The 15,493-nt window shown below is 35.7% G+C and overlaps 1 protein-coding gene across 1 annotated transcript in view; it reads right to left on the minus strand.

Annotated features, from left to right (window-relative positions):
- The window catches only part of Sbf (SET domain binding factor), a 33,797-nt gene that overhangs the window by 13,516 nt on the left and 4,788 nt on the right, over positions 1-15,493 (minus strand). Inside the window, exons 8-24 of the mRNA XM_019042233.2 lie at positions 13,304-13,504; positions 12,804-12,985; positions 11,171-11,279; positions 10,515-10,721; positions 9,591-9,704; positions 8,716-8,841; positions 8,087-8,198; positions 7,325-7,496; positions 6,727-6,973; positions 5,956-6,151; positions 5,301-5,434; positions 4,787-4,962; positions 3,698-3,876; positions 2,700-2,910; positions 1,842-2,038; positions 1,034-1,268; positions 593-803 (exon numbers count right to left, since the gene is read on the minus strand). Of these exons, the coding sequence (XP_018897778.2) occupies positions 593-803; positions 1,034-1,268; positions 1,842-2,038; positions 2,700-2,910; positions 3,698-3,876; positions 4,787-4,962; positions 5,301-5,434; positions 5,956-6,151; positions 6,727-6,973; positions 7,325-7,496; positions 8,087-8,198; positions 8,716-8,841; positions 9,591-9,704; positions 10,515-10,721; positions 11,171-11,279; positions 12,804-12,985; positions 13,304-13,504 (3,009 nt within the window). The remainder of the gene's footprint in view (positions 1-592; positions 804-1,033; positions 1,269-1,841; positions 2,039-2,699; positions 2,911-3,697; positions 3,877-4,786; positions 4,963-5,300; positions 5,435-5,955; positions 6,152-6,726; positions 6,974-7,324; positions 7,497-8,086; positions 8,199-8,715; positions 8,842-9,590; positions 9,705-10,514; positions 10,722-11,170; positions 11,280-12,803; positions 12,986-13,303; positions 13,505-15,493) is intronic.

Raw genomic sequence — 15,493 nt, forward strand, 5'->3', positions numbered from 1 at the left:
TCTTACTTATTCTGTAACACATTTTGACAAGTTTCCTGCTTCCATAAAATAGTTTTTCTTAGTGGTCGGTGACTAAGTTTGCACAAAAGGAAGACATCAAAAATCCTTTCAAAACACTGGAAAACAAGCTATGAGTTTAAAAATCCAAAACATTGTTTTGAATCACAATTTTTCCTATACAATGTCTAATTTTTTAATCCCCTTCAGAAATGTCTTAACACGTGTTACCAGTATTTAAATAGAAAACTGGAAAAGGAAGTCATTTAATGACCTAAGATTTTTTGAAAAACTTCAGAGTATCCAATTTTTCACCACTATCAGAGCAAGGATTTCAAGCATATGACATATGGTGGACTGTAATACCTTGTTCTAACCCAACATTTGTTTTTAAAGAAATAAAGGCCCATAAGTTGAAATGGGTGAATAAACTTAATTTTGGAAACATCTCTTGAATTTTAGTGAAAAAATGTTGATGGCTTTGCAACAGGGTCTACCCAAGTATCGATAGTACACAGGCGCAGCTTTATAAACTTGAGTTTTTTCTTTTAAGATCAAACAAATAAGAAAACTTCAAATTGAAGTCAGTTGATACCTTTTCGCCAAGAATATAGAGAGCAGCTCGTTGGAATGTCTGGACGCACTCAGTGCCAGAGTCGGAATCTGCGGAGCGCCGAGCTGGGTTGATGGGTGATGTGCGCATCTGACCAACCACCGATGGGCCAGAACTGTTGCGGCGATCTTTTAGGGAGCCCCACCGACCGAAGTTCTTACCACCTTTACCACCACTTGACCGCGGGAACATCCTGAAAAAGGAGGTTATGATGAATCAATCAAATACATTTTCAGGAGCATTCTGAGCATGATTGTTATTCAGGTGCAAAAAATGTTTAAATAATAGAAACACTGATTCTTTATATGCTTTCAATGTTCAAAACACTTCTTTCACTTTTTGGTGAATATCAGAAACTTCAAGCTACTTTATTACCATTCAACACGACAGAAACCTCAAAAACATAGGGATTTTTGGTCTTACCCCATAGTTCCAATAGCCTTGTTGAATGGGTTGTGCGAAGAACGGCGAGAGGCCTCGGGTGTAAGGGTGTTGGTCGCATCCTCTGCTGCCATGAGTAGCGAGTTGAGGCTTAGGCTTGAGTCAGACATACCCCAAGCTGACCCTTGTCTCAGCACAGACAAAGGAGTTGCATTGACGATGGCATTCAGGTACCGTTCCTGTTCTACTGAAGAGCTTGAGTCTGAGTGAGATACTCCTGAGAAAGAGATTAAAAGACCAGTGTCAATAGTATGAAAAAACAGCTTGAAAGTAACTCAGAATTTTGAGAGTAAGGCACAGAAATTACGGAGGTAAGCTTGAAAATATTGACAAATCAACATTTGTGCAGGTACTAAGGCGTAAAACAAAGCTTTAAAACGCAAACCGGTAAGTCTTTTTCGGAATATTAAAGTACATAAATTTAGAATATTTTTAGCGCAAACTGAAAAACGATGTCTTTTTTTCATTCCTGAGATCGGCAATGAAGGTTTCAACTTCCTCCCCCCCCCCCCCAGCGCCACCCTATAATTTTTTGGGGGTCTGAAATTTTAGTGAAACGACACCTTACCTCAAGCACAATCAATACGCCTTTCAAAAAAATCCAAGGGAGTAAAAAATGGGGTAATCAGAATCAAACTTCAACTTTAAACTTTCCTGTTTCTGCAGGATTATCTTTTTAGTTTCAGCGCTTACACATGATACCGACAGATGTATGAAAAAAATCTAATTTTCAAAGTGATAATATAGAGGCTAAAGTTCTTGAGGACAGGTAAAATCAACTGCTACATACCAGTGGATGCAGGATGGGTGGACTTGAGCATTCCGATCACACCTTTACCGTGGTAACCAGCTCCACGCAAGAACAGGGCTCTCGTTCGAGGATGGCGCCATGTGATGACAGGCACACGACTATTTCGGTAACAACGACAAAATCTCCGCACATTCTCATCAGATATACCAGTTGGCATCACCAACAGGGCTGGATAGCTGCAAAAAAAACGAAAATTGAGTTAAATAAAAATTGCTTTCACATTACTCAAAACACTAAACTTCCTTTCTAAAATTACTTTATTTTAAGCTTTATTTTTGAACTTTAAGCTCCGAAGTTTTCTAATCACTTTCATTGATTTAGACAAAACTAGAGGTTCAACGGTCTGTTAGCAGATTGATTATAAAAATTGAAAAGTGTTGACAAAATTTAATATCTATATATTTTTGATATGAAGTTTGAATTTCACAACTCATCTTTCCAGTGTTTGATCAGTATAGTGAAAGAGGTGGGTCAGTACAAACATCAAATTTTGTCCACATTTTACAAGCTTTCACTTTTGCTGATGAAAGAACAGAGGTCTAAATCACACATGGCAATGATCACAAAATATTTTTATTATACATTTTGCAGACGCTCCTATCTCAATGCCTCTTAGAAAATTCAAAGCTTACATAATTATGCTCCTACCTCCAACCACTCTCTGGAGGAACTGCAAGTATGAACGATTGAAACCTCAGTTCTTTTATCCAGCATAATGAAAGGCTTACGATATTTAGATAACTCTTGGTGTAAATTACTCCCTTCTTTTCCTGCAGTGGACATTTTTAACTTTGACTGATAAAATAAACATTTCACACCATAGACTACTTTACTCACCTTCGACACATCATGTAAACCGAGTTAACAGTGGTGATTTTGAACGGATCCTTGCTTTTGCCAGAACTGCTGGAAGAAGTGAGTCCTAGGCGAGTCCAGTCGCGTACATAGCTTCTCTCAGACATGCGTTCAAGAGTTTTGGCATCCGTTGGTGATGGAAGGAGTACACCCACACCTGCTCCCACTCCCACATTCATCTCGAAACTATCGACTGGAAACATACAAAGAAAAATTCAGAGCAGAGAAGAAAACAATCATGGAAATTTTCAGTTTTGCCCAAAAAGACACTGAGGACATGAAACAACAAAGAATGGAATTGTTTGGGACAACTGCTCCGACTCTTAACCTTGCCCTAAATGTAAAATTATCTCAATTTACTTCATTTCACGGAGATCGAACACTCTATACTATTACTCCATGTTCTTTCAGATTCATACCAGCACCTCTGAGTCTCTCCTTCTAAAAATGTAATATTAAAACAGTACAACTGACTAACATACATTGCAGAGAGGTTACATATGACTAGTATCAAGACCAAGTTTGATTTTTGCTTTTGTTCTAGGTTTTTAATAATTTTTATGATTTCCCCCCTCTACTTTCTCATATGGACGTATTTCTGTCAAACGGAACTACCTGCATAATGACGTGAGCCCTGTTATGCATGTATTCTTATGGGTCTCAGGGCTCATGTCTCAATGCACATAGTTCTGTTTGATAGAAATATGTTCATATAAATGTGTGTGTCTCATATCTGTAGGGTTGGAAATGAATTTTCCTCTTTTATGATTTCTTTCAGTTATCTATCTCATCTTTTAACAAAAAATCAAGAGTTTATAGCATCTTAAATCCATGATATGCCCCCTAGCCATCTTGTTACTTTTTCTCGTAAACTTTCGTTAATGGGCTTGCTCGGGAATTCGTAAATAAATACATAAATAAATAATCAATTTAATAACTTATTTAATCGATTATTTAAGTAAATAGTTTTGTAAGTTTACCTGACAAATCATCTGGATCAGTAAACGGAAGACTCATGCGACCTGGCGATGTTGAATACTTATTGGGGTTGATATTATTTCCCATATTTGGCAAGACATACTTTTGTCGCTTTGATGATGTTTTCTGCTTAAAGCCAGCTTTCCTTGCTGTTTTCATTAGGGTTTTCTTGGCGAATCCTCTGTAAAATACAGAACATTGTTTTATCATGTGAACTAAATTTAAATTACATAATATTTTGTGAGTTACAACTCGAAAGATTTATGTCAAGTGAACATAGTACCATAGATGATGATGGGTGCTAAAAGACTTGCCGCAGACCTGAATGAAAGTGTTCAGCTTCATTTTTTTAAGCAATTTTTAATAAAGTGAAATTTGAGCTTATGATTAAAAATCAATTAAAATTAACCACTGGGATACAAACTAGTTGTGATTGTTTGAAATTAAAATCTAAACCTAAAACCCATTTGAGGAACAATTTTCAGGATAATACAATCTTAAGATTATATTTTAAGGGCCGTTCATAAAATACGTAACCCTCTACGGAGAAAGAGGAAGGTCAAGGGGAGCTTTACGCTTATATGCTTTAACGTTTTAAAGGATAGGAACCTAAGTCACAGAAGCATTCTAAAGGGGGAGTGAGAGGTCCAATTGGCATTACACATTTCATGTAACTCTTTTGTAAACTTGATCCTATTTGTTATGGAGATTTTTAGCTCAGAGAAAACTTTCAATCTCTGTGTCAAAAAATTCCCAAGTAAATAAAGTTTGTTTTATTTTTTTAAATACAGCTTTTATTCCAAAAACTTAAACGGTAGGTTTTTGAAAATATGAAACAAATTATATGAAAGCGAGTGCAAGTTATATTTATTGTTAGCGAAAAAAATTCTTTAAGATTTTGAAGAGGTCTAAAAATTCTTAACTGATGGTAAATGCACGGAAAATGGAAAAATTTGAACAGCGCTGCTCATGATCTTATTCTATCTTCTCTCTAATTATTGGTAATTAGATTTCACAGCATAAAATTATCTTCACATATTTCATGGTTCTTAATTTTAAAAAAAATTAGTATGAAAAAAATCTTCTCTTACTTAAGTGTAGCGTTCTTTTCTTTATCCTTGTGGTGTGGGGCCTGAGAAACAACGACCTGGCCGGTAAATGCAAAGTGGTGGAAAATATGTGGAGGATGTCGTACACGATGTATTAGCTTCCTAAAGGTTTCGATACTTTCTTGAGAAACTTCTTCGTCAAATGCCACTTTGATTAACTGGAAGCAAAAACATAAGATTGTTATTCATTTTCCTTGCACCTATATATTTTATTGAATATGCATGAGGAAACGCTTGATTTGAAGCAAATAGGAAATCTTTCACTAGCTTTGCAAACTTTTCTAGAAACGCCAACATTCTGAATGTGCGCCAAAATCACAAAATTTGCAATCCCAGTCACATGCAACTATTGAAGCAGGGGTAGTACAGTCCTCGGTCAAATACAGGTGACTGACATGGTAATGAATTTTAGGTGGGTTCAATTCATTGTCTAAGGCAATATCTTTGGCGAAGAGATACACGAATAAACAACATAGGAGGAGAGAACAATGTTTACCTGGAATGTACAAGAACGTAGTTGGTGGCCTTCTTGCAGCCACTGGTCAAGGTGTGCCAAATATTGGACTGTGATACGTTTTTCTTTCGTCAATGAGGTAAGAGGAAAAGCCCGAACAACTACTTGCTCACATGCTGAAAAAGTGTAGACAATTTTATGAGAATTATGCTGACAATGAAGCGAAAAGACACTAAAAGCAAAAAGTAAACTATGAAGAAAATTAACCACTTGGTAAGAGTTGCTTACGAGAAGTTGCTTTACGAGGAATGCTGTGTGAAATTTTTGACAATAACATCAAAATATACAAGAGTTTTAGATTAAAAGAAACTTTTCGCACTCTGCACTTATTACTTTTCATTACTTATACTGAGTATTTCAATGGAATTTTATAGGCTTGAGAGGTACCAGAAAAGTCCAACTTCTGAAATTTTTAAGATAGACGCCCATATACACTTATCGTTCTTCAAATAGTCAAAACAATGACTAGAGATCAAATTTAATAATTTTACATCACAGGAGCGAGGTACCATTGCTACAGGAAGAAAATGAATATTGATGATTTTAAAATTAGTACAAATAATGTTTTGGAAACTTCACTGTACATTCTGCAGCCCAAAAATACAGAGAAGGTGAAACATAAATGAAACAAACATACCAAATGGATCTAATGGAGTTCCTTTAAATATGATTCTGTAGTTGGTGATGAATACTGCGCCTTCAGCAGGAAGTAATGGAGGTCCACCGATGGCCCCACCAGTGCCCTCTTCCCGGCCATCTGCTAGCAGATAGACTCGCAGGCCTTCTATCAATGGTTCTTCACCAGGCAACATGCTTGGGGACAAAATCTTTGGCTGAAATTCAGAAATTCAAAAGTTTTTAAAACAAGCACAGCGAACAATGATAAAAAGAAGTTATTATTACATTCCTGAAAAAGTTAATTCAACGAATTGAATTCTGAAACATGCAGATGGTCTTGACTTGCAGATAGTTTGAGGTAAGTTTTTCTTTTCTGTTTCTTTGATCTTCTATCTTATGATTCTATTACTAATTATTGGTTAAACAGTGGTTAAACAGTGTTTAGCGAGAAGAGAACAAAATATATGGATTTGGAACATAGAAAAATAGGTTCAAAGTTTTAGCCCTTGCTACAATTTAATGTAAAAAATGAACTTCTTAGTAAATTTTCATATTCTATAAAAAATCTATTTTGCTGACTTACTTACACCAGGAGAAAACATATTTTTGAATGAGCACGAAATGATCTTAACTTTATGTTCTTGAAAAAGTCAATTGATTTCCTATTGCTAAGAGCTGCCCAATTCAATTTGTTGATATTATTACAAAACACTGCATGAGATTGATAAAATCCACATTTGGAATGGGATACCTCCAGAATCTTTTGTAAAAAGGAACTGTTGGAGCTTACTTTTTGGATGGGAGGGAGGCGCTTGGACTCTCTCTGGACTGCTTCCAGGGTCTCAATGTGCATATGGACCACTCCAGGAATCATTTGGTGCAGACTCCGAATGTGATTGGCGCTAACGCCTCCCTCAGTGCACACCTTGTCAACAAAGCGAGAGACGAGCCGAATTACTGCTGTGCCTGTCTCCCCTGGGTCTTGGTCCTCAAAGCCAGACTCAGCATCTCCGCTATCACTTTCTGCTACACTAGACCTGCAACAATTTTATTGAAATATTAAAACTGAAATTTGTGATTTCCCTAATTGCTGACTGTTCTTGCCAGCTCAAGTATGTTTCTTGAAAGACTGGAGTTTTAAAGGTAGGCGAATTCAACCTGATTTCTCTGCTTAAACCTAATTGATTATTCAACTCACTTCTTTGTTCTACTTTCTTCGATTTGAAACATTGAATTACTGGAAAAAATTAGACCTCATGCATGAAATGCAAGTATCCTCATCAGAATATCATGTAAAACGGAGTGGACTTATTGTAAATTTCCAAAATCAATTACATTAAAAAATAAACCTTAAAAGATTGTAATTTTGCAGTCTTGGGCTGTCTCACCGATTCGTGATGCTGTTGCTGGCTCTTTCATCATCTATCGCATGTTTGTCATGTTTGTGGTTCTTGGAGACCATGTCGAGAGGAACAAGAAGGTATACCATACGATTCGCGAAGTGGATTGCCTGACTGTAAAGTGTGCTTTCCTCGCTATTTGCTAGTTCTGTCTGCTTGTCTAGAAGTTCAAAAAATAAAAATTTTAGTGAGAAAAACTCACGTTGAATATAAACAGGTGGAAACCAACAGCGATGAGCCTCTGAAATTAGTGAGTTAACATTTTTCCTTGTTGTTTTCTTCTGGATTAAGTCAAGCTTCCAATTTGAAAATCGGTAGATTAATTATTTTAAAAAACTGTTATTCTGGCGATTTTTAAAAAATCTCATTTCGAGGTGAACCTCTTGAGAAAATTCACCTTTAAACTATAAATTTAAGCTCTATGACAAGAAATCAAACTTTTTAGGCTTCAAGAATGTAATGGAATTTTCAAGCACATTGACTGCTAAGGCTTTTTCTATCCCAGGTCCCGCCCACACCTGGCCAATTAGTACAAATAGATAGTTACGCAGGCCATTGTTTAGGAGCTTAAGTTGGAATTAATTTCAAGACAATATTTGTTAGTTTTTCACTGGACCTCAATAATAAAGCTTCTAAAAACAAAAAGAAATTTAAAAACAAAGTAGTACCAAACCAACTTCAAAAATATATATTTCTTGAATGACTGCTGTAAAATGTAAACTTTCAAAGTTTAATGAAAGGGAGACAGACCTGTGTCCAGAGAGTTTCGTATCCGCATTTGTTCGGCAGCAATTTCTAGAGCAGAGGGTTCTTGTCCTCTTAGAAAACTAGATCTACCATCCTTCCAAATAAAGTCTTTGCTCTGAAAACAACAAAAAACAAAAATTTGAAGGGTCCATTTCCACAAGATTGGGTTTAACACTTTGGCATTTTGCACTTAATTTTGAAAACGGACCACCAACTTTTTTTGAACTCCAGCAAAGACCATAAACAAACAATAAAAAATATACACCTTGTGACCTTATTGACACTGAAAACGGGGACTTCAAAGATTTTGGGTAAAAAGATTCAGAAAAAAAACCAATTTCAATTTTTGATAAAATCTATATCTTTGCAGCTATTTTGATCAAACACACATAAATGACTAAAGGATACTCTAAATTTTGGAAACCAAGAAGCTGTAATGTACTGCTGTGCAAAGAAAAACTGCTGTATGAGCGTTCAGACATTGTCAAATTTTCATTTAATGAAACACAAATATTCTGGGAAACTTGTACTCTCTCATTCTGTCCTTTTTTTCAAATGATAAGCGCAATAATTCAGAGCTTTGATTTAAGTATCATTTGAAGAGGAAAAGAACATGTGAATTCATTGCATACCTCTCTCAGGGGCGTCACTGGGTTGAGCTTGCTTTGTGAATCCAGATACAGAGCTTTGATGTCTTTCTGAACATCTTGGTAAAAAGCCGCTTCCCAAAACTGCTGATTCTGCCATATTGCGTGATCCTGAAAATAATACGATAAATTTAAGCGAGATGGAATATTTTCAATTCATGAATACTAAGGCCAGTGAAAACCCAGTGATGTTAACTATAATTAATTATAATTAATGCACAGATTACTTAAGTTAACCCCTCAGCAATGACATCAGGTGTCCAAGTTTTTAATTGTGGGATGGCATCAGGCACCAGAGACTGACAAGCACAGACCAGACTGTAAAATCATCATCTTTTTTGTTGACTCCAGCTAAATAATGAGCAGGATGATTTAGGGGTGTGTCAAGCTAGACTGACCGTCTGACAGTGCGCCTGTCTCTTGGTTATGTATATGAAAAACACCTTTGTGGCCAACCTGTCAAATCCTGATTTAAACTTTAATGATAGCAGCTATTTGCAACATATAAGCGTTATCATATACTTAATGACAAAAATTATACATTGCTTTTTTCTAAAGAAAAAAAAAATAAACACAAGTTTTTTAAAGGACAAAATGTTCTGATTATATTTGATAACATAAAACTGAAATAATCACAACTACAATGTATCAACATACTGTCATATACATTCCAGGATTAAGGATATGCAAAAGTTCTGCACGCACTTGAAAATCTCTTTCAAGTCCTATCCCTACCTTTGAGCGTATGCAAGGCTATGTTTCTCATAAAAATTGTATGCAGTAAATAAAAGCATAGCTAGAAATTCCCACCAAGAAAGTGCCAAATTATAAGGATAAATTCAATATAAGTGGAATATTACCTGAATGCATGTATACGCAAACTGAATGACACCTGTACATAATTTCCTACAAAAAGCTGTCGCTAAAGGCAACAGGGCTGCTGCTACACCAAATTCGTCCATTAGTGAACCATCCTGGGGAAAAATCCGAACATCAGTCAACCATTAGTTGAACAAAAAACTCACAGTGATAGAAGTTGCGCAGCTCAGAAGAGAGAAAAAATTGAATTTTAAACGGAACCTAAATGAGTACTCTTTTCTTCAATGAGGGGATCACAACTTTGGTAATATGCGCCCCAGGTTTAACCAGCTGGATTTTAAGAGGTGATTCTTCAGGTCAAGATAAACCCTTTCTCCCCTGACAAACGTAGGTTCTAAAGCTTAACCTTACAAATTTAAGTTTGAAAAAGTGGTTCCTTTAAAAGTCTGTGGACAGTTTTGCGTCAATTGTTGTGAAAATTTGTAGATGGTATTAACTAATAGCGCCAAATTCAACTTTGAGGTAATGATTCCCTGACAACAGAAAATTTCTTTCCCACTCTCTCTTCATCTGCCTTCAGTCAATGGTAGAGGAGGAAACAAGAAATAAGTGAATAATGAGAATTGAGCCACGGGCGAGTGGGTTGAAAAAAAACTTAACAGGACGCTACAGCATACTACTTTTGCAGGAGCCACCTTTTCATTCATGAGCCTTGGCCCCATTCATTAGGTCCGCCGCTCAACTTTACTTTCAAGCTGGAAAATTTCATTGAAAGATCTTATGAACACATTTGTAAGTTTTAAAAATTGAGATAAACCTTAAAAGAGAATATATTTTTTGAGATCTCCATTTCAAACGATTTCTCCTACTATCTAGGAGCACACTTAAAACTGAAGAAATCTCTGAAATATCTGACCGTTTTAGGTGGCTTGATTTGGTAAACGATATTTTTACCAGAAACTTACTTGTAAGGCACAATTCATCAGTCTAACAACAAGGTCGAACTGTTGGTGCTCCAGCATTGCTTTGTTCCCGACAACGTGCTGCGCCAGTTCTGTGCATAGGGCCATTCTGGCTGTCCGTGATTTGAGCGCCCTCAGAACAGCTGGGAATGTTTTCCGTGCATCTGATATCTTGTTTTCAAAAATGCAGTTGATACAATTTTTCAAAACCTGGAACAACGACCAAATCTTGTGATATGTCTTCAAAATATTTCCTTTTCTTGACATTATAAGTTCCGATGGTTATCTTGCTTTTTTTCTTTCTAATTATGCATTGTGATAAGTATTTTAAAACGGTCATCATTACATATTTTAAATACTTAACACTGAAGATGGGCAACAACCCAAAAAGTGGACAGATAATTGTCAACTAAAAAAGTATGCGTTATTATATATATCTTGATTCTGATCTTTATATGATAAAACAAACGCAAAATATGATTTACAAGTTACTTTTCTTTTGAGTGACAATTTGTACTTCATGTATACATAGTGTATTCCTACCTAAGCCCACAAAAAGTAACACAGTAAGCAGGCCGATTGTTTCTGCATCCATGTGAAAACAGTCGGGCTGCTGAACAACATGCAAGGTCTGGCTACTTGACTGTGGAAATACTAACCTCTAAACGTCGAGCTGAATTACTGACTATATTCCTGGAATCATTCACGTTTGATATGTGGAGACCGGTTGGTACAATTCTTGGGGGGAGTGGCTTCAAAGCACTCAACCTAAAAGCAACCAGATATCTAACTTTAAAACCACACTTAAAAGATAGTTTCAAAATTTTGATCAGAATGAGTTATGATCTGAGAATTATATAGTGGACGTAATTCATACATGAGTGATAATTAGATGAGGTGATTGATCTGAAAATAGATCAAGGAAACAAAATTCTAATTACACAAAAACGATCGGCCAATCATCAACAAAAAAGTGGCTCGCTGTGCATTTGCTTAATATAGCAACTCAACAATGGGCCTCTATACAGTAAATGAATTAAAGCACTAAGCAACAAGTTCTCTCCTCAAAATTTGACGAGGGCAACGAATCACAAACGGAGAAGTCTGGATATTAACTTCTAAGCAAGATTTAAGTGTTTACAATTAACTTGAAATAAGTGGCAAAAATACAAAGGGCATCTTTTGAATAATCTAACTTCCATCTTATCTGTGTTAAGCTACTTGTTAATACCTCGTTCATAAGTTGAAACCCCAACTTTCCGTTGTCTGAATCGTTTTCTGCGTAAAATTACAAAGAGCAGAAATATTGTGCAACATTTTAATTTGTACCTTGTCTGATGGACTGTTACTTAAAGATCCTCAATATTACTTTTTCAAGGCAAACATAGAAAATTCCGACGCTGCGTGGTCAGGCAGGCAACATTTTGATAGGAATTTTTGATGATTTTAAAGATAAGTTTTGCTAATTTTGTGGAAGAGATACAATGAAAGATTTTGCTTACCAGAATAGATTCCCTCTACTACCCCTGAGGAGCGTAAGCATGAATTGGAAAACATAAAATATGAGATGGAAACTCTGAGTTTTGAAAAAAAGAGATACTGCTTCAAAGGGATAAAAGAATAATAGAGAAGACATTTGAGTTTGATAAGTTGGTTGAAATAGTAAAAAATTATGTTGAAAATGGGTCAGTGGCCCCTATTTTGTTCATTCAATTTCGTACAGAACTGATTGAGTTGACCTTTCAATAATTTTTTTTTCCAGATTTTCTTGTCTAAAAATAACCAAGAAAACAAATTTTTAAGTTCCAATAACACTCATTAGACCCCGAGACACTTAAAATTCATTTGGACTAAATTTGACAATACAGAATTAATATCTCAGCCTCATCAATAGAGGCACCTATCTGTGTAGGGTAACAAATAACCCAAAGGTTGTTTCTAAAATTAGCCAGAAATTGTAGCTCCTCAATACAAAATGTGTGCAGTCCATTTCAATCACATGATTTTGAGCACTAATCAAGACGGATTGGAGGCTTCAAAACCTAACTGCAAACTTCATGAATCCTAGTTATTTTCATTGATCGGAGCTCATATGTGCCAAAGTTTTCTTGTGGCATTTTTCTAAGAAGAGGTACCAACAGCTCTATTTTTTCCTTCAGCTTTCAGGTTCATTTTCCTGTGAAAGGCCAGAAATGGAACCCAAGATGACAAAAAGGTCCAGCAATCAAGGGTATTTTTAGAATTGCAGATTTGGTCAAGAGAATAAATAAAATAAAAACCCTGACTACGTACCTTGCTTTGAGATTATAACTGGCTTGGCCATCATCTATTATTGTTTGTACTCTGGTGGGATCGATGCGAGGGAACGGTGGGTGATGAATTCGTGCAAATGCACCCTCTGGCGGTTTCAAGATTTTTTGAACATAGGGTTGAGGGTTTGGATTCTCGTTCTGATGCAGCTGTTGTGCTAATTCCTGGAACGATTCAATTCAATAGTATTAGTGTTCAAGATTTACAATTTTCTCCAAACAAAACAGTTAGAGAATTGTTAATGATACAAAAGAAGATACTGTCAAAGGTATTGACTTTTTGCTCCATCTTCCTAGGATCTATGCCAAATAAGTTTATGCACTTTTTGACTGCAATAGAAGGTCAAAGGACGTCAGTTTTGCATTGAAATTAAATGCAAGAATCAAGTGCTTGAATTTATTTGGTGAGAACTCTATCTCCAAGATAGAGCGTTTTTTGGCCTTTGAGGATAAACAAGAAAGAATGGTAGACCAATTATTTACCTGAATATGTGTTAAGACTAGTCTTTGGTCTTGGCTTTCCATCTTCAACTGCTCTGTAATGTTGCTATACAGCTCATCCCAACAATCACATGGTCGCCAGGGTGGCCCACGTTCTGTCACAAATGCAGTAAAAAACATGCAGTCTAAAACTCGTGTTGTAAAATCACAGTCAGAGAGGTATCGTTCACTTAAGAAAGCCGCCTGCAAAAAAAGAAAAAAATATACACTTACATTAGACTGTTATTGAGATTTAAAGTGTCTGTCCAAAAGTTTTGTAATTCCCAAAAACTGTTAGAAGGAAAAAAATTGAAAATTTACGTTTGTCAGCCAATATGACTTTTAAAATTTTTGGATTAGAGAAACACATAACTTGGGGGGAGGGGGATTTAGAACATCAATCATAGCCCATTTAAGAAATATATGTAAAAAAAAATAAAAAAAAACGCCAAAAATTTCAAAGAGAGACAAAAAGTGAATATGTAGGTGCCATTAGTCAGTTGCTTATTTCAACATCGCAGATTCTCAGATTTTGACTTAGAGAAGTCTAAAATTGATGAGCAGAGGATGAATGGCTTGATAGGTGTACTCTCGCTACCCTGATCTTGGTTGAGATAATGTGATTAGATGCTGATTTTCTTCATTAAAGCCTTTTAATTTAATGGAAATTGTTTTAGAGGAATCCTGGAAGGACATACACTTGACCTGAAGTGCATCAAATCTGAAAAAAAAAAAAAAAAACACAAGAGGCTGGGCATATCCACAGACTTCTGAACCTATGGAAACAAAAGTGCCGCTCGAAATTATAGAAGTTTTTTGGCTTTTCTTTGGTTTTTTTGGTTTTTTTTGTTTTTTTTTAAAAAAAAAAGGAAAATCATTCAAATCATTTTTAAGTAGGCATAATTTTTTGACCCCACCCCCCTTAAGAAAATGCTGCTTGAATTTATAGAATTTTTTCATTCTATTTTTTTTTTTTTAAAAAAACAACAACAACAAAATCATTCAAGTCATTTTTAAAAATGCATCATTTTGCAACGCCCCCCCCCCCCTTTTGTCTCCTGCAGCTTAGTAGAAAGACCGCAGTAAAAGAGGAAATAAAACCCTCTTGGCTTGAACCTCAATTAAAACATCTTTTCACTAATTTGATATTTTTCATTCAGCTGACTACAATGTAGGTTCGTCGGCAACTATCTTCTAAAAATAGGTCATCTCAGTGGATACCCAAATATGATAAGAAGAACTGCCTCAAATAGACCGCTTTGTTCAGAATAATTTTCTTTTTTTTTATACGTCAATTTGCTCCACTGAAATGCTTCCTCATACTGATAATAATTCAATACATTTGCCAGTGTTGCTTTTCAAATACCCTCTTTGAACTTCGGCTTTGCATTGGAACCGACTATTGTCTGAGACGTAGATTTGACCGTGACCCTTTGTCTTCTGCTAGGCATATTCTCATGTTCTCCAATAATACATAACACAATGGGGATCATGAAAAAATTATTTTTGAGAGATGTGTCAGGGGGAACCCTATATTTTTTTAGAGACAGCAATGAGTAATTTCTTTCTGAAAGAGATCGAAACAAATTAGCAGAGTAAAGAGAAGTTCCTCTCCAACACCAATTTAAAAATGCTCTCCTAAAGATATTCAAGTTTTAAAAAATTTGACTAACTACTGTTTTGAAATAGTGATGGGTTAAAATTGCGGGCTTTTGCTAAAAGTCTTACTTTGTTTAATTATTTTTGATCCATAAGAAAAATATCGCCATTTCAAAATTTTGAGTAAGAATCCAAATCAGCCCACAAAGATACAGATCCAAACTTTTCCATGAACCAAAAAATGGGTCATATTAATTGAGGAAAAAGCCTGAGGTTTTAAATATCTCTAGAGTCCGTGTACAATAAGTTTTAGCGCTAAGAGGAGAGACAGAAGATCCGTCATCTTCGTCCCTGTATATTTACTTCAAATGCTAAACTGAATGCAGCTGATCTTCTGTTACACTCTGAAAGTACATAAATTTATTTCGCATGGATGCTGAGTATATACATGTGCGTGACATAACTGCCTCTAAACTCAATCAAACCACAAACCTCAGAAGATCTTCAGCATCTAGTTCGTATTTTTCAGTTTTTCTATTTTTAAGTTTCAATTCATAAGTGGGAGGAGTTAAACCGGTTCTAGACTTTTAGATT

This window comes from Bemisia tabaci, chromosome 3 (assembly GCF_918797505.1).
Source record: "Bemisia tabaci chromosome 3, PGI_BMITA_v3".
Lineage (NCBI taxonomy): Eukaryota > Metazoa > Arthropoda > Insecta > Hemiptera > Aleyrodidae > Bemisia > Bemisia tabaci.